The sequence below is a fragment of the Prunus mume genome, linkage group LG2, assembly GCF_029339155.1.
Source record: "Prunus mume cultivar Tortuosa linkage group LG2, ASM2933915v1, whole genome shotgun sequence".
NCBI classification, from domain to species: Eukaryota; Viridiplantae; Streptophyta; class Magnoliopsida; order Rosales; family Rosaceae; genus Prunus; species Prunus mume.
The window spans coordinates 11,133,359-11,148,146 of NC_142699.1; the positions used below are offsets into that span (position 1 = coordinate 11,133,359).

Here is a 14,788-nt window from a genome sequence, read left to right on the forward strand (position 1 = left end):
AAAAGAACAAATCAGACCAACTCAAAACAAGTTGAGCCCAAATTGTTAATACTATTATGTCATAGAAGTACGTTATTAATACTCTGTAATAGAAATACATTGTTAATACTCTGTCATAGAAGTACATTGTTAAACAAAAATAAGATTCATAACTGAAATAGTAATAAAAGATAAATCGATCATCAAATCTTAAAATTCATTTTGAAATTCAACTAAAATCCGAAGAGAAACAAATAATTGAAGCAAAAGATCAAAAATCTCAAGTCCAAATCAAACAATGACGACGACAATGATGACAACAACGACGACGACAACATGACGAAGAGGAGTAGAGCTAAGAGCATTTGATCAATGTTCGTTCGAGGTCTTGAACAATCCGAAGAAAAAAAAAATATCAATAGAAGCATGAATTTAGAATAAGAAATCAAAGGTGAAATATTGAAAATTGTATATTAAAGATGAAGAATATAGTTGGACCTGAGATTGAGCTTTAATAGAAGCTTATCTTGTAGAGAAAGCACCAATAAGAAAAGAGAAAATAAATCTAATTTGGGTTTTTTGGCAGATTTGGTTTTTTTGCAGATCTGGGTTTTTGGCAGATCTGTGCAGATATATTTTTTTAGCAGATCTGGGCAGATCAGATTTTTCTCTCTCAAATCCATAATACAATGACAATATAGGTATTTAACACACACAAATAAACTAAAAAACAGCTATTAAATTAAAAAAAAAAAATTAACAACTGTCAATTTTGGGGTTTTTTTTGGGTATGTTTATAGTTTTTAAATAGTATATGGTTTCTTTATAAGACTATGTCTAAAATTGAGTATATAACTAAATTTCTATTATATTTATGTGTGTAGGTTTTCTAAATGTTAAGCCCGATTAAATCTCAATTGGATATTGGGCCTTAGTTGGAGATAGTCTTAAAGATGGCCTATTAAACATAACTGTTAAATAGGATTACATCCTTCATTCCCTTCTCGTTGAATTAAACATGAGAAGTTCACTTCCACAAAATTTAATTCGCGAACCAAATGGTCCTTTATTATACGTTGAAACATTTTTCAAGTCTAAATTAAATTTCCCATACAAACAATAACTCAATAAATAACAAATATAACGCATGGATTAGATCACCTTTGTTAGCTACCGCGGACGCATTACATCTCTTGATCATATTATAACAAATATATATGCACCAGGACTTGTTTTTCTTCACATGGATTCACATGTTTATATGGAGCCCACATTTACATTCTAATTTTCTGTTTAACAAAGCTTTCACATAAATAACACCAACTACATAAGACTTCTCAATTTAACAAAGGATAGACGGGTTGGTTAAGAGCATTGTAAATGTGGGTTAGATATTAATTACATATATTTATATTTATTTTAATTTATCGATTTATAATAACATAGACTTAATATTTAATTTGGCATCATAGGCGCGCGGTGCCAACTGTGATATGTCTGTCAGTTAATTAAGTTCCTCGCTGTTTCGTCTACCCAAAACTTTTCTCCCACACACACCCACCAAACACAAGCACAAACATTTACCCACTAATTAAAAATTAAAATCAGCACTTTTGTCTTCCTCTCCATTTCAGTAAGGTATAATATTACTCCAACTCCCCACCTTAACTCAAACCCCCCGTTCTTAAATCCTAATCATACCACCCCCATCTACACTCTCCTTTTTCAGAGCACCCCCCTCCATTACAGCACGGCAATTGAAGACGACGACCCAAACAAACACAATGCACGCCAAGACCGACTCGGAGGTCACGAGCCTCGCGGCGTCGTCCCCCACCAGATCTCCGCGCCGCCCAGTCTACTACGTCCAGAGCCCCTCACGTGACTCGCACGACGGCGAGAAGACCACGACGTCGTTTCAGTCCACCCCCGTGCTCAGCCCCGTCGGCTCCCCGCCCCACTCTCACTCCTCCGTCGGCCGCCACTCCCGCGAGTCCTCCTCCACCCGCTTCTCCGGGTCCCTGAAACCCGGATCCAGAAAGATCAACCCCAACGACGGGTCGCGCCAACACCGGAAGGGTCAGAAGCCGTGGAAGGAGCAGGCCGTGATCGAAGAGGAAGGCCTTCTGGAAGGCGAAGAGGGGTCCAAGGGCTTTCCTCGCCGCTGCTATTTTCCCGCTTTCGTCCTCGGCTTCTTCCTCTTGTTCTCTATGTTCTCTCTGATTCTCTGGGGTGCCAGTAAGCCCATGAAACCCAAGATCACCATGAAGGTTGGTTGGATTATCTCGTCCTGAAGCTCCATTTCGATAATTGAATTTCTGGATCGTTACTAATTCGCGTTAATTTTGTTTAATTGCAGAGTGTTACGTTCGAACAGTTCAAGATTCAAGCTGGCTCGGATGCTACTGGTGTGGCCACTGATATGATCTCAGTCAATTCGACAGTGAAGTTCACATTTCGCAACACTGGCACATTCTTCGGAATGCACGTCTCGCCAAAACCCCTAGATCTATCCTACTCCCAAATCACCATAGCCTCTGGAACTGTAAGTCCATCGACTCTCAGTTTCCATCGCTAAAAGCAAAAACGTTTTGAACTTTCATCAATTGCATTGTTAATCTCAATTGGGTTCTGCAGATTAAAAAGTTTTATCAGTCGAGAAAGAGCCAGAGATCGATCTCTGTGTCAGTGATCGGCAATAAAATTCCGCTGTATGGCAGTGGCGCGAGCATGAGCACCTCAACAGGGACGACGGCGCTGCCAGTGCCTCTGCAATTGAACTTCGTGATTCGATCTCGAGCCTACGTGTTGGGCAAGCTGGTGAAGCCAAAATTCAACAGGCGAATTCAGTGTTCTGTAACTTTCGATCCCAAAAAGCTCAACGTTCCAATCTCGCTCAAGAATTGCACCACTAGTTGATTGACAGAAAAGGAGGAGGCGCACATAAATTATAATTTTTTATTCTTTCTTTGTTTCTTTTCGTTGAAGACTGAAAGAAAACAACAAGTAGTGGCCAACTCAGCGGGCAAGTTCCAGAGTTGTACGGGCATACCGGGCAGAGAGTGAGAAAACGCGGTTTTGGGCCTTTTGTGCTGCCCGAGTGCCCGGAGAGTGTTGATTACAGGTTGTATTTTTACGATATTGGGTAGTCATATTACCTTGTCTCTTGTTTATTTATCTTTCTTTTCTTTTTCTTTTTCTTTTCTTTTTTTTTTCTTTTGTAAAAGTAAGAAATTATATATTTATTCTCAATAATGCAAATCTCATTCATTAGGGTTAGGTGGTTCTGTAATTGTGATTAGATAATTGTTTTGTTTTAAACTTTTATATAATGAAATATATAATAAGATTTATAGCAAGTGCAAAGGGTTTCAAAAGCATCTCCACCATGTGGTGATGATGGTATGCCGAATTTTGGCACCGAAAACTGGCCAGCATTTTCTATCCGCTGAATACTGATCTACCACATTTATTTATGAAATCATGTGTTTGACAAATTAAGTCAAAAATGGGATAAAATCCATGATGAAACTAGTCATTGCAATAGACATTGTCCATGCCCATTCCCAAGAGAAAATTTTGATTTTTTACTATCACACCGACATTGGGGGAAGGGGATTCGAATACATAACCTCAAGTGCATGGATAACTATTCTTAATCACTTGAGCTACAATCCCGTCTCACTAAATCAAATTTCATTAAAAAATAATGATAATTTATAGAATAGAACTAAGTTTTATACCTTTTGTGGGTGCAAAACATGGACCGGGCTGGAAAACGATTATCAGGCCCATGAATGAGTCGCCCATATTGGACCGCCAGCCCGGTACAGAGGTCCAACTAATGTAGGAGTCAAGTCAACTACCGCGAAAGGTCCTTCCCCTCGCTGGTAAAATGTGCTAAATTTACGAAGTTGCCCACGAATTGCAAATTGATGATAAATAATAAAAATATTAATGAGGACAAGCGATAAAAATTAAAGATGGAATCTTCCCACGGCCAGCTCGCCAGTTGTGCATATGACACAAGTAACCCCCTCCCTCCCCTTCTCTCTCTCTCTCTCTCTCTCTCTGCCTCAGGAGGATCAATTTAATTCTGAAATTTGTGCGTGTCTCAGACTCTCTCAGCTTCATGAGTTATGGCTCTTCCTCAACACCACTTTCAACAGCACTACCAACCCCAACAACAACAACAATCTTCTAAGTCTTTCAGGTAATTTTCTTCTTCTTCTTCAAATTCCTCTAATAATAATTTTTTCATTTCTTTTTTTTTTAAGCTTCTTTTTTTTTTCTTCACATTTTTGTTGTAGAAATTTGTACACAATCGACGGTCATATGACGCCGGCGATGGCCTATTACGACCCCAGCACTTTACAAGATCACTCGCAGCATCCCCCTTATGTTCCACCCTGTAATTTCTCTTTCCTCCTCTTTTCTTTTTTCTTTTTTTCTTTTTATTATATTCTCCGTTTGGCTGCCGAGAATTTGTAACAAACTATAGCTCAGAAATTGAAAATTCATTGAAAAAGTGATCTTCTTGCTGCGAATTTGAGCTAAATTTATCATCTTTTAGGAACTAAACTGCAGAAAGCGCGAGACTTTAATTAATTAAGGCTTTATTTTTCTTATCTTTCCCTAATTGTCTTAGCAAGGGCCTTATATCTTTTCTTTAACCTTCAGCTTGTGCAACATTACCTAAAATTAGCGGAATTTTTTTAGTTCATGTAGTAGGGTTTGCACCCGGTCCAGTCGCTGCAACAGACGGCAGTGATAATGGAGCTGATTTGCAATGGCAATATGGCTTCGAATCCAAAAGGAAAAAACTCAAGGAACAGGATTTCTTGGAGAACAACTCACAGATATCGTCTGTTGAGTTACTGCAACCGAGATCAGTCTCCACGGGCTTGGGTTTGTCCCTTGACAATACTAGAATGGCTTCTACCGGGGACTCGGCATTGCTGTCACTCATCGGGGATGACCTGGATCATGAGCTACAACGACAGGATGCTGAGATTGATAGGTTCCTCAAGGCTCAGGTCTGGTTTCTTTTGCAAAGACCTTATCTTGGTGCTTTGTTGAATATATTGTAGGAACTGATTTACATGGTTGCAAAAGGATTTACTATTTAGTGTTTATAAGAGCATGGTTTACTAAATCTGCTCATAACTGGTCTCCCAGTTTCATATATGTTTATAGTGGGATTGTGTCATTGTTTGCCTGATCATGTCATGTTTGTTGGGTTATGTGTTGGTTTGAACATCTAAAGTTTTTATCGCAGTTTCACGGATTTCGTTTCGAATGATTTCATTCTTTAAAAGCATGGATTGATTTTCAATTAATGATATGTATGGTGTGATACGTTGTTAAGTTTAATCTAAATCCTATTGGCTAAGTAATATTTCAACAGTGTTCAAAACCCAAAGCATATAGGTGTAGCATAATAATCTAATCTGCAGTTATGGAATGTCTTTTTACATTTAAGGTCATTATGATTAGAGTCTGTGTCATGTAATTCAATTCAAGATGCTACTCAAAAGATTATCCAACTTATCAAATACATTTGACGGTTGAACATCACGGATAATGTTTGTGTCCATTTGGAGTATGATGTTCGTCACGATATATATAACCAAAAGATCTGCCATGTGTTACTAAATTTATGGCAGATCTTTTAATAATAAATATCTTTGCCCAACCGTAGTTTGACAATTTTGATTCTTCCTTTGCACCGATGTAGATACAATCCAACTGTGAACTGTATTGAATAAATTGGAATCATTAATTTAACAATGGGAGGCTGAATTAATTAAACTGAGCTAGATTTTGCAAAAACCTGATATTTGTCTAATATTGCAAGTATTCCATTTTGATGGAGGATCCTTGTGGTTAATGTCTATTTATACTGGTGAGTCCTTCAAAGATGATTTGTTGCCAATGGTGCTTATGGACGTAGAAGATGTGATGGTGTGAAGGAAAGTTTAGTTCTGTATGTTCATCGTTAAGTCCTCTTTTGCTTGTTAGATTCCTTGTGGGGGGTTTTGTCTGTCTCACTTCGATGCCATCTTTTAGGATGGTTTGGGAACTACGTTATGCTATATTTATGTTGCTTGTGTAGGAGATACTCCCAGAGAGTTTGGATGTATGTTTCTTTTTTACTTCTCGATGCTTGAGGGTTGACAGCTGTTGTTTTGGCAAGAAATAAGTTATTGAAATGGATAAAGATGTAGTTTTCTTATTCTAGTAAATCTTGCAACTTCTTTTTTCCTTAAGGAATCTCTCTGGGATTTCTGTGTTGGCCCTTTCACTTTTGGCTTGCTGTGGGTCACCATTGCTTTCTGGTGGTTGCTTTTCATGTGCACGTGTTTACTTACTAGGAACGACAACATTTTTATAATTCTTCTGAACTAAATTTAAATATCTTTTTTCCTATTTATAGGGTGACCGATTGCGGCAAAATATCCTGGAGAAGGTCCAAGCTACCCAACTTCAGACTCTCTCGGTTGTAGAAGAAAAAGTCCTTCAGAAGCTGCGAGAGAAAGAAGCAGAAGTGGAGAGCATTAACAAGAAGAATATGGAGCTTGAAGAACGAATGGAACAGTTGACTGTTGAAGCAGGTGCTTGGCAACAACTAGCCAGGCGCAACGAAAACATGATATCATCTCTAAGGTTCAGTCTTCAGCATGTATATGCTCAAAGTAGAGATAGTAAAGAAGGATGTGGTGACAGTGAGGTAGATGATACAGCTTCTTGCTGCAATGGCCGTACCCTCAATTTTGATATGTTTTGCAAGGAGAACAATGACGTGAAAGAGATGATGACTTGCAAGGCCTGCAGAGTCAATGAAGTCTGCATGCTTCTATTACCTTGTAAGCATCTTTGCCTGTGTAAAGATTGTGAAAGTAAGCTTAGCCTTTGTCCTCTGTGTCAGTCCTCTAAGTTTATCGGCATGGAGGTATATTTGTAACGCATTATGCGTCAAAGTTCTTATTTTCATGTCGAAGTCATATGTCTTAAGTCATATGCATTGTTGTTGTCATCTGATGATTGCTCGCTTGAGCACAAGACTGCCATTATTTGGCCATCCAAAAATGGGGCTTAAGAGCAAAGAGCTGCATTGGCATTAGCCGTTTTGTGAATAGTAGCATGATTCTAAATATTCTTATACTCTTATATATGTTTATTTCTATATGAATTCTGAAATACTTTGTTTCGACTTACTGAACGAACATCAATCAATTGAACCTTCCTTTTGAACCTCCCAAAAGGGCTCCTTTGAACCTAAATCTTAGATATTCTGTAGCTGCTGATGTTTAAAGCATACTAGTTTTCTTCATAATGTAAATTGGCGACATGCCATTTCTATATATGATTTGATTTGAGTCTGAGATTGTTACGTAATTTGATTTGTGTCTTCTTTGGTGCAATAACTTGTATGGGGTGTCAAATTTAGGAACTCGAAAAGTTGGAGAGTGGTTAGCCAACTGTGAAGTGAACCATTCATGATTCATGAACCGTATGAGCAGGATTGTATTACGTAGCTGCATTTGATTGGTCAATTATTGCTTGTGACACAATGACTTGAGAGTTGAGATAATTGTTATGTTGCTTTCTTGTACAAGCAATTAGCTATGTTTGCTGAACAATACAGTATGTAACGTGCAAGGCTCTAACACCTCTCTTGTATACTCCACCTGCTAAACGCATTTGTGGGTGAGAACTGAAAAAATGTTGTATGAACTGGTTTGACACGGCGACCCGTTAAGAGCTAGAGGAGAGCATGTTCATGGGCCTATTAAAGCAACTGAACTGGCCTGCAATGGGACATGATAACGTCTGGCCCATTTTCTTGTTAATTTCTTTTCTTTCCAGCCCTCCAAACAGGGCCAAGAAACCTTGTAGCTGGATTTCTATGATACGCAACCCACAAGGAGATTAAGAAAAGTAGCTGAGCCAAGCCAGTTAGCCTAAGAAAAGTAGCCCATGATCTAATAATTTACCTTTAAATTCAATGAATACAATTTTCCACCCGAATATTATAATATGGTATCAATCTTGGGGAGGAAGGTAATAGTTTTGGGTTGGTGTTAGAGAAAAGTGAAGGGAGGGAAATTGAAGTTGCTTTTGGTGGAGGGAGGGAGAAGATTGATCAACTTTTTTCTAATCATGCCTTAGAAAGTGATGACAAAGAGGAAAGTGAATATGCTTCCCCCATGATTGTAAAACTATTATCTCTCTCTCTCTCTCTCTCTCTCTCTCTCTCTCTCTCTACCAAATTGCAACTAGCAACTCCATTATTATTGCTATTATTATTTCTATTATCATTATTATTTCCACCTCCACTTCCACCACCGCAAACCCCAGCCGAACTATAAGTCCTGTCATACTCAAGCTCATGCACTTTTTTTTTTGCCTTTTTTTTCTTTCTCCCTAATTAACTACATCAACATGACCTCTCTCTCTCTTTCTCTCTCTCTTTTAATTTCCTAAAAGTCCGTGAATGAATGAATGAATTAGCCTAGATGGGTTTATTACATATGAATTAATTTCCATATTTATTTATTTATTGAATTGAGGAAGAGTATCAAGATTGAAACTTTACCTGATCAGTTCAATCATTCCAACCCCTCCTCCTCCTTATTCCCTATAAAGCTGTGGATTTTATTTTGGTTCACTTTCTTTTATTTCTTGTTTCTATTGTGGGGACTTTGCCCAGCCTTTTCATGGCTTCATTCCACTTTGTATCTCTTTGCCTTCTTTTCACCAGACGTTCGTATGTTAGTGAAAGTATATTTGGGGCTCCAGCTTTATATTCTCTCACAGTCAAAAGTTATTCCATCGATCCCATTTCATTCTAAAGTGAATCCATGAGCTTTTCTGATCGCCATATATATCTTCAATACATAATATCCTTCTTTTTTCTTCTTCTTTTTTTTTTCTTTCCTTTTTTGCCATTGTATTTGGGTGTGTGAGATTTTATAAATTTGGAGTTGGAATTTGTTTTCAGCAAAGAATTCAAACAAGGTAATAATTATGAAGAAAGTAGTAGGTTTAACAATTGAGTTTCATTATTAGATCATTGTGGTCCGTCTAAATCAAACGTTATCTAGATACGATACACCCAATGCCAATGAGACAGATAATTGCACAAGGGAAAAAGAGGTTCGCATATCTCCTGCGTAAGAAACACTTCTTCTTCTTCTTCTTCTTCTTCTCCTCCAAATTGTTGAATGCTATATAATTTCAAATAATATATGAGTGCATGCATGGCCCCCGCCAAGACCCCCAAAAGAAAGAAAAGTTGTTCAATATTTTTTTGTTTTTTAGAAAAAGAAAGAAGGAAAAAAAAAAAAAGACAACGTCCAATTCGATCAGTCATCCAAATAGAACACTTTACAGTTCAAAGTTCCACAAGCATTAGGAGATTGTCTCATATATTTGTACGTATCCCATGGTGTTTGGAGGGACGTGAGACAATTTCACCCTTCTCTGCAAATAAAAGCCAAATTTGAGTGTGTCACATGGACATAGGTTGTTCCAATGTTGGTTTCAACTTTTGGCAAACAGTAGCTTATAATATACATGTTGGTGGTCCTAGAAATAGAAGAAACCCACCTTAACTTCACGTCCCTGTCCATAAGCTCTTCAGATCCTACTTAGAACCTCTAGTGCTCATCAACATTAATTTATCTTCTTCAATGCGTTGAACTTGAGGCGTGTGATTTGCATGGTGAATCAATCAATATAACCACATTTTGTGCATGCCTTGCCTTATCTTCCTTTTTTTCTTTTTCGAATTATACAGTACTATCTGTTAGCAAAACATCTTGAATGATATCGGGAAGATCTCCATACCACAAAGAAAGGTTGTAATATTAACGACAAAGAAAACTAAGCTAATCTTTCCAATTTTATGTTATAAATGAGGGTGACCATTGGACATAATATGACAATAAGTTAGGTGTAACATATATATTATGTCACGATATAATATGATTTGTGTATCAGATCGTTTAGAAACTTTATGTCTGATGACATGATTGAGCAGCCAAAAAAGGGTTTCCTTAGTGGATAATTAGTTGGCAATAATATTTGTATGATTATGGAAATATATATATGTAGTAATTAAAAGAAAGTAAAAGAAAATTGTATGAAACAAAATTAGCACATGCAAATGCCAAGCAATGATCAATTTGTGATGGCTTCATAATAATCAATCGATCAATGAGGAATCCATATGATCGATTACGATATGGATATGGATATGGCTATTTTGAATATAAATAATTAAATTTCACCGGATTTCGATGATGAGAAGGGGGTGGGGGGGCTTACCATTTTTATATGATGCATTATTGGCTGGCATCAGAAGCAGAAAAAATGCCACTTTAAGCACTTTGCTTTGTGTAAGTAAATGGACGTGAGACTCTGAGAGAGAGAGAGAGAGAGAGAGAGAGAGAGAGTGGGTCTTGTTATTGTATATGCATGAAATGATGGTGAGGATGATGGAGGGCCCCACATGAGCTTAATTCATCATCTCATGGGAATCCCTTGGATTGAGGAAGTATATATTTAAGCAAAATTAATTCGTAATTTGCAGCAGCAGCCTTGAGAGCCCTGCGGGGCCCAAAATTTTCAAAGACCTTTTCTTTATGAAGGAACGTTCATGAGCCACCACAGTATAAAAAGAAGAGAAGAGAAGATGAAAAAGGAATGTGATGTGCATGTGATCCAACAGCCTTTATGTTCCCCTCTACTTGTAATTCTTTCTTTCTTTCTTTCTATTCTATTCTAACTTGCAAATCACACAAAAAAACCAACCATTCTAACATTCCCTTTTCTTCTGTGCATATTATGATGTGGTATATGTCTTTCTTTTTTGACATTCGGTGACTCATACTTTTTTGGCTAATCATGTTTAGGTCATACATAGATTAGATTGTACTATAACTTATTTAATTGGGGTCCCATCTTTATAAGACATGCGAGGTCGGCCATGGTTGATAATATGGCACCGATTCAAAAGTATGTTATTAGTGGAATCTTAGGCTCCAAATATCATATCATGCATGTAGAAACATCACCATCATCAATGTTTATATTGTCTTTAACTTGCTAAGCAAGAACAAATGCTAGTTATTATGCCAGTTGATTAATTCATCGTCTCCTTACACCCAAGTTCGAATCTTCATGTCCATAGAATTCAGATATGTTTAGAGTATGGTTTGTATAAAAAATTAAAAGAACACCTTGATGTGCAAGAGTTTGTAGAGTGTATATATATGTGTGTGTGTGTTTAGAATATACTATCAAATACTCTTATTTATGTATGACTATTTGAATAAAGTCCCTCTCACACGTTTATAGAAGGATCTCTTTTTAACGTAGAAGATGAATGAACGTCTTTAACAAAGAAAGAAAAAAAGAAAAGAGGGGAAAGGAAAAAAGAGATAAGAAAAAAAGGAAAGGAAAGGGAGAAAGATAGTGGATGAAAGACAACTCTTGTTCTTCTCTCCTTTTAATGTAATTCTAAAGTGAGTTAAAATTAACTTTTTTATTCGTTGAAAAAGAAAATGGAGGCCATGCAAGTCTATACATTTTTTTAAACCTTTGGGTAGAGCTGCTTTTTAACGTCTTTTTTCAAGAATTGAACCTTTTGCATGGAAACTAAATCTAAATTATTGCTCTAAACTATTCTTTTAACCTTTCATCCGTCTGTGTGTGTATATATATAGAGAGAGAGAGAGACATACACACATATAGAACTAGTACTTCTTCTATTCAATTATTTCATTTGGGTCCAATAGATATGACTTTCTCATGCACAAAGATTGGGGATCAAAACCTAATTTTTATTAAGGTAATTCGAAATCGTTTAGTGCGAAGTTCTAAGCGATTAATTTTAGGGACATGAACAAATCAAACCGAATTCATTTGACAATGAAATTCCTTTACACAAAGTCAGTACCACCTAAAGTGATAACAAGCTTTAGGGAAACTATATAAAGAGGATAAGGGCTATTGATTGCTGCTTTATCACTAGGATTATTCATCCTTAATTAATGTCAATCGAGACATTTTACTCGTAAAAAAAGTTTAGTTCCTTAAAATTGAGGAGGAGCTCCTCCTTAAAGCAAAATGAGTTTTAACACTTGTCAAATTTCACATCCCTCAGTCTCAGCAGTAAATTATTTCATTAATATATTCATGGACTATAATAACTATTCACAAATAAGACATGCCTCATTTTTCTGCATGCATTTATGGAAGAAGGTTGCACCGTGTGACTGAAGAGAAGGATGTGTGATCTAGAAGTAGAAGCAGCCCAGAATTAAGGATAGAAAGGTCAATTGAACCAAAAAAGAAAAAAAAAACATATAATTAACATGAGGACATGCTAGAACCAACGACAAACGGGTATCTTGTCTGATCTTTAATGATCTCAGAAAAATGGCATGCCCATTTCCTCGTGGTATATAAATCCCCTCGTGACCTTTGATTTTGTTTCTGTCTAGCCCCCCAAGCACCTGCAGATTCGAACCCTAGAGCACTTTTACTTTGACCCCAATTCAAATCCATGCCATACAATACAAACCATATTATATATATAATAATAAAAAATAAGGTTAATTGAGGTAGAGGAGGAGGGAAGGGGTCAGAAAGAAAGACAAAAGAGAGTGCGAGATTGAGAAGAGACAGAAGAAAGAACCTTGTAGGCTTGTCGTCGTATAGAAAAGAATACAGATTTTGATTCTTTTTCTTTGAGTTTTTCAGTTTAGAAAGAAGGAGAAAGGGTTTTCTAAGAAGAATATAATAGTTAAAAGTATATGGGTAGGGAACCCATGAGTATCAATCACTCACTTAGGCATTTTAAATATGGTGGGTTTTTATCCGTATTCGCTCTGTGTTTTAAGTTGTCTCGCATTGGAATTCTCGTATTTGGATAAAAATATCATAATTAGACTCTCATTAATAAAATTAAAAAAGCTGTGTGTTTTTTAACCTACTAATTAATTTATATAGTTTCTTCTTTTGTTTGGTATCGGCGGTGGTCATGTGAGAGGAGGTGGGGTTTGGTTTCACTTTCACAGCGTTTTAGAAATTAGAATAGAATCTTCTTGCTCTTCAGCACATTGCTATCTAGAGAGAGAGAGAGAGAGAGAGAGATTGGGGGGGTATGAGTTGTAGTTTAGGAGAGGATGGTTGTGGGTGTGATTTTGGTAGTGATGGTGGTGGTGGGCTCGTATAAGGATTCATGTCCAGAATTGCTGACAACTTGTGAAAGAAATCAGCCTTTGTTTTTCTAGATTTCCATACTCTCTGTGGACCCATCCCTTCTCAATCCTCTCAACTCATCTCATATATGTCTTATATTGTTCAAACAAAGGGTAAAATTGCTTCATAATTAATTTTACTTCACCTTGCTACCACGCTTGATTAATTACTCAATCAACAAACAATCTATACGCTTCATCATGGTCACATAATTACGTTTGTTAATGGATTAGGCCGATTCTGCATGCATGCATGCCCATGATTTCTTGCACATTGAGTTTAATTAGGCATGGGTAATTTGCAAGGGCTTATAGTTCGAGTTGTTAAGAGCAATTATCCATTCACACGACATCATGTGTTCAGATCAATTGTATAAAAAAAATTATTTTTAAAAAAAAAAGAAAAAATGAGTAGGAGATTAATCAAATGTGTACGTTGGGGTTGATGGTCGGTTGGTGGGAGCAAAACTAGAGGCTAGAGATGGGTAATGTGTACACACATGCGGTAAATTCCCAAAAATGTGCATGTAACATGAACAAGGGAAAAGGGTGGTGGTAATAATTATATGTTATGCAAAGGAAAAAACAAAACAAGAATCACGAGAGCGGTTACACCTACAGAAGCAGAAGCCCTTCAAAATAAAAAGGACTAGCTAGCTGCTTCTGTCTCTCCATGTCAGCCGCTGAAACGGTGCAGAGATCTCTGCTGTCTTCACAGAAGAGTGCAGGGTTTAAGATGTATGTGTGGGCCGAGCTGGGAGAGAGAAGAGAAGAGAAGGGCAGGACCAAGAACGTAGTAGAAGATGTGTTCTTCTTCTCATGCTAGGGAGAAAAAACCATTAAAATTTTCCCATTTTTATTGAATATCGGGACTTGAAGCCGGACACTGCTTCTTCATGCTATTTTCTATATATATTAATTTCCCCCCCTTTTTTTTTGTTTAATTATATAAACTTCTGCAGTGTGCCAGTGTCACATGCAAATATTAATTTCTAATACCTACATATTCGTTAGGGATGTTTTCCTTCTCTATCCAGTCTATTTGCCTTTTTATATACTTGATATTTTGTTAATAAAACTGATTTTTTTTTTTTTTCATAGGTACTTGCCCATTCTAGCCCAAAATAGAGATTACCACAAAACTAAAAACAAATGTAAGGGGCTTTTAGTTAAAGTGGTTAAAAGTATTTATTTATGCACTCGAGGTTTTAGGTTTGATTTCCCCCTCCTTCAATATTGCTTGTATTAAAAAGAAAAGAAAAGAAAAGAAAACGAAAGGGAGGTTATTGGAAAGTAATGCTTTCACATAGAAGTATGTATTTCTCCATTTTCTCCCTCCTTTAATATTACTTGTATAATTTAAGTTTTAAAAATTTTAAAAAAATCTTGAAAGTAAAAAAAGGATTAATGATATGGTGATGAATATAAATTTGCACCGATTTCAAATGAGGGGAGCGCCGAGAAAACTGTAAAAAGTGAGAAATTATAGGGGGGTTGGGGAAGTGAAGTTGGGACAGTTTGATGAGTTTAACTTTGTT

At 36.8% G+C, this 14,788-nt stretch overlaps 2 protein-coding genes across 2 annotated transcripts; both read left to right on the forward strand.

Annotated features, from left to right (window-relative positions):
• The first annotated feature begins 1,541 nt into the window (after positions 1–1,541).
• Positions 1,542–3,256, forward strand: LOC103320347 (uncharacterized). The gene is made up of 3 exons (XM_008222018.2): positions 1,542–2,249; positions 2,339–2,524; positions 2,617–3,256. The coding sequence occupies exons 1-3, from the start codon at positions 1,764–1,766 to the stop codon at positions 2,896–2,898; spliced, it is 954 nt and encodes a 317-aa protein (XP_008220240.1). The 5' UTR covers positions 1,542–1,763; the 3' UTR covers positions 2,899–3,256.
• Positions 3,257–3,964: 708 nt separating this feature from the next.
• Positions 3,965–7,143, forward strand: SBP1 (S-ribonuclease binding protein 1). Its single transcript, XM_008222019.3, has 5 exons — positions 3,965–4,008; positions 4,098–4,192; positions 4,290–4,390; positions 4,699–5,015; positions 6,416–7,143. Exons 2-5 carry the CDS (start codon positions 4,119–4,121, stop codon positions 6,941–6,943), a joined length of 1,020 nt encoding a protein of 339 aa, XP_008220241.2. The 5' UTR covers positions 3,965–4,008; positions 4,098–4,118; the 3' UTR covers positions 6,944–7,143.
• The last annotated feature ends 7,645 nt before the right edge of the window (positions 7,144–14,788 follow it).

Excerpts from the sequence above, each read along its gene's own strand:
- LOC103320347 (XM_008222018.2), top strand. The coding sequence starts at position 1,764 with ATGCACGCCAAGACCGACTCGGAGGTCACGAGCCTCGCGGCGTCGTCC. Across the intron at positions 2,250-2,338 it reads AACCCAAGATCACCATGAAG|AGTGTTACGTTCGAACAGTT; the intron begins GTTGGTTGGATT and ends GTTTAATTGCAG. Across the intron at positions 2,525-2,616 it reads TCACCATAGCCTCTGGAACT|ATTAAAAAGTTTTATCAGTC; the intron begins GTAAGTCCATCG and ends TGGGTTCTGCAG.
- SBP1 (XM_008222019.3), top strand. The coding sequence starts at position 4,119 with ATGGCTCTTCCTCAACACCACTTTCAACAGCACTACCAACCCCAACAA. Across the intron at positions 4,193-4,289 it reads CAATCTTCTAAGTCTTTCAG|AAATTTGTACACAATCGACG; the intron begins GTAATTTTCTTC and ends TTTTTGTTGTAG. Across the intron at positions 5,016-6,415 it reads ATAGGTTCCTCAAGGCTCAG|GGTGACCGATTGCGGCAAAA; the intron begins GTCTGGTTTCTT and ends TCCTATTTATAG.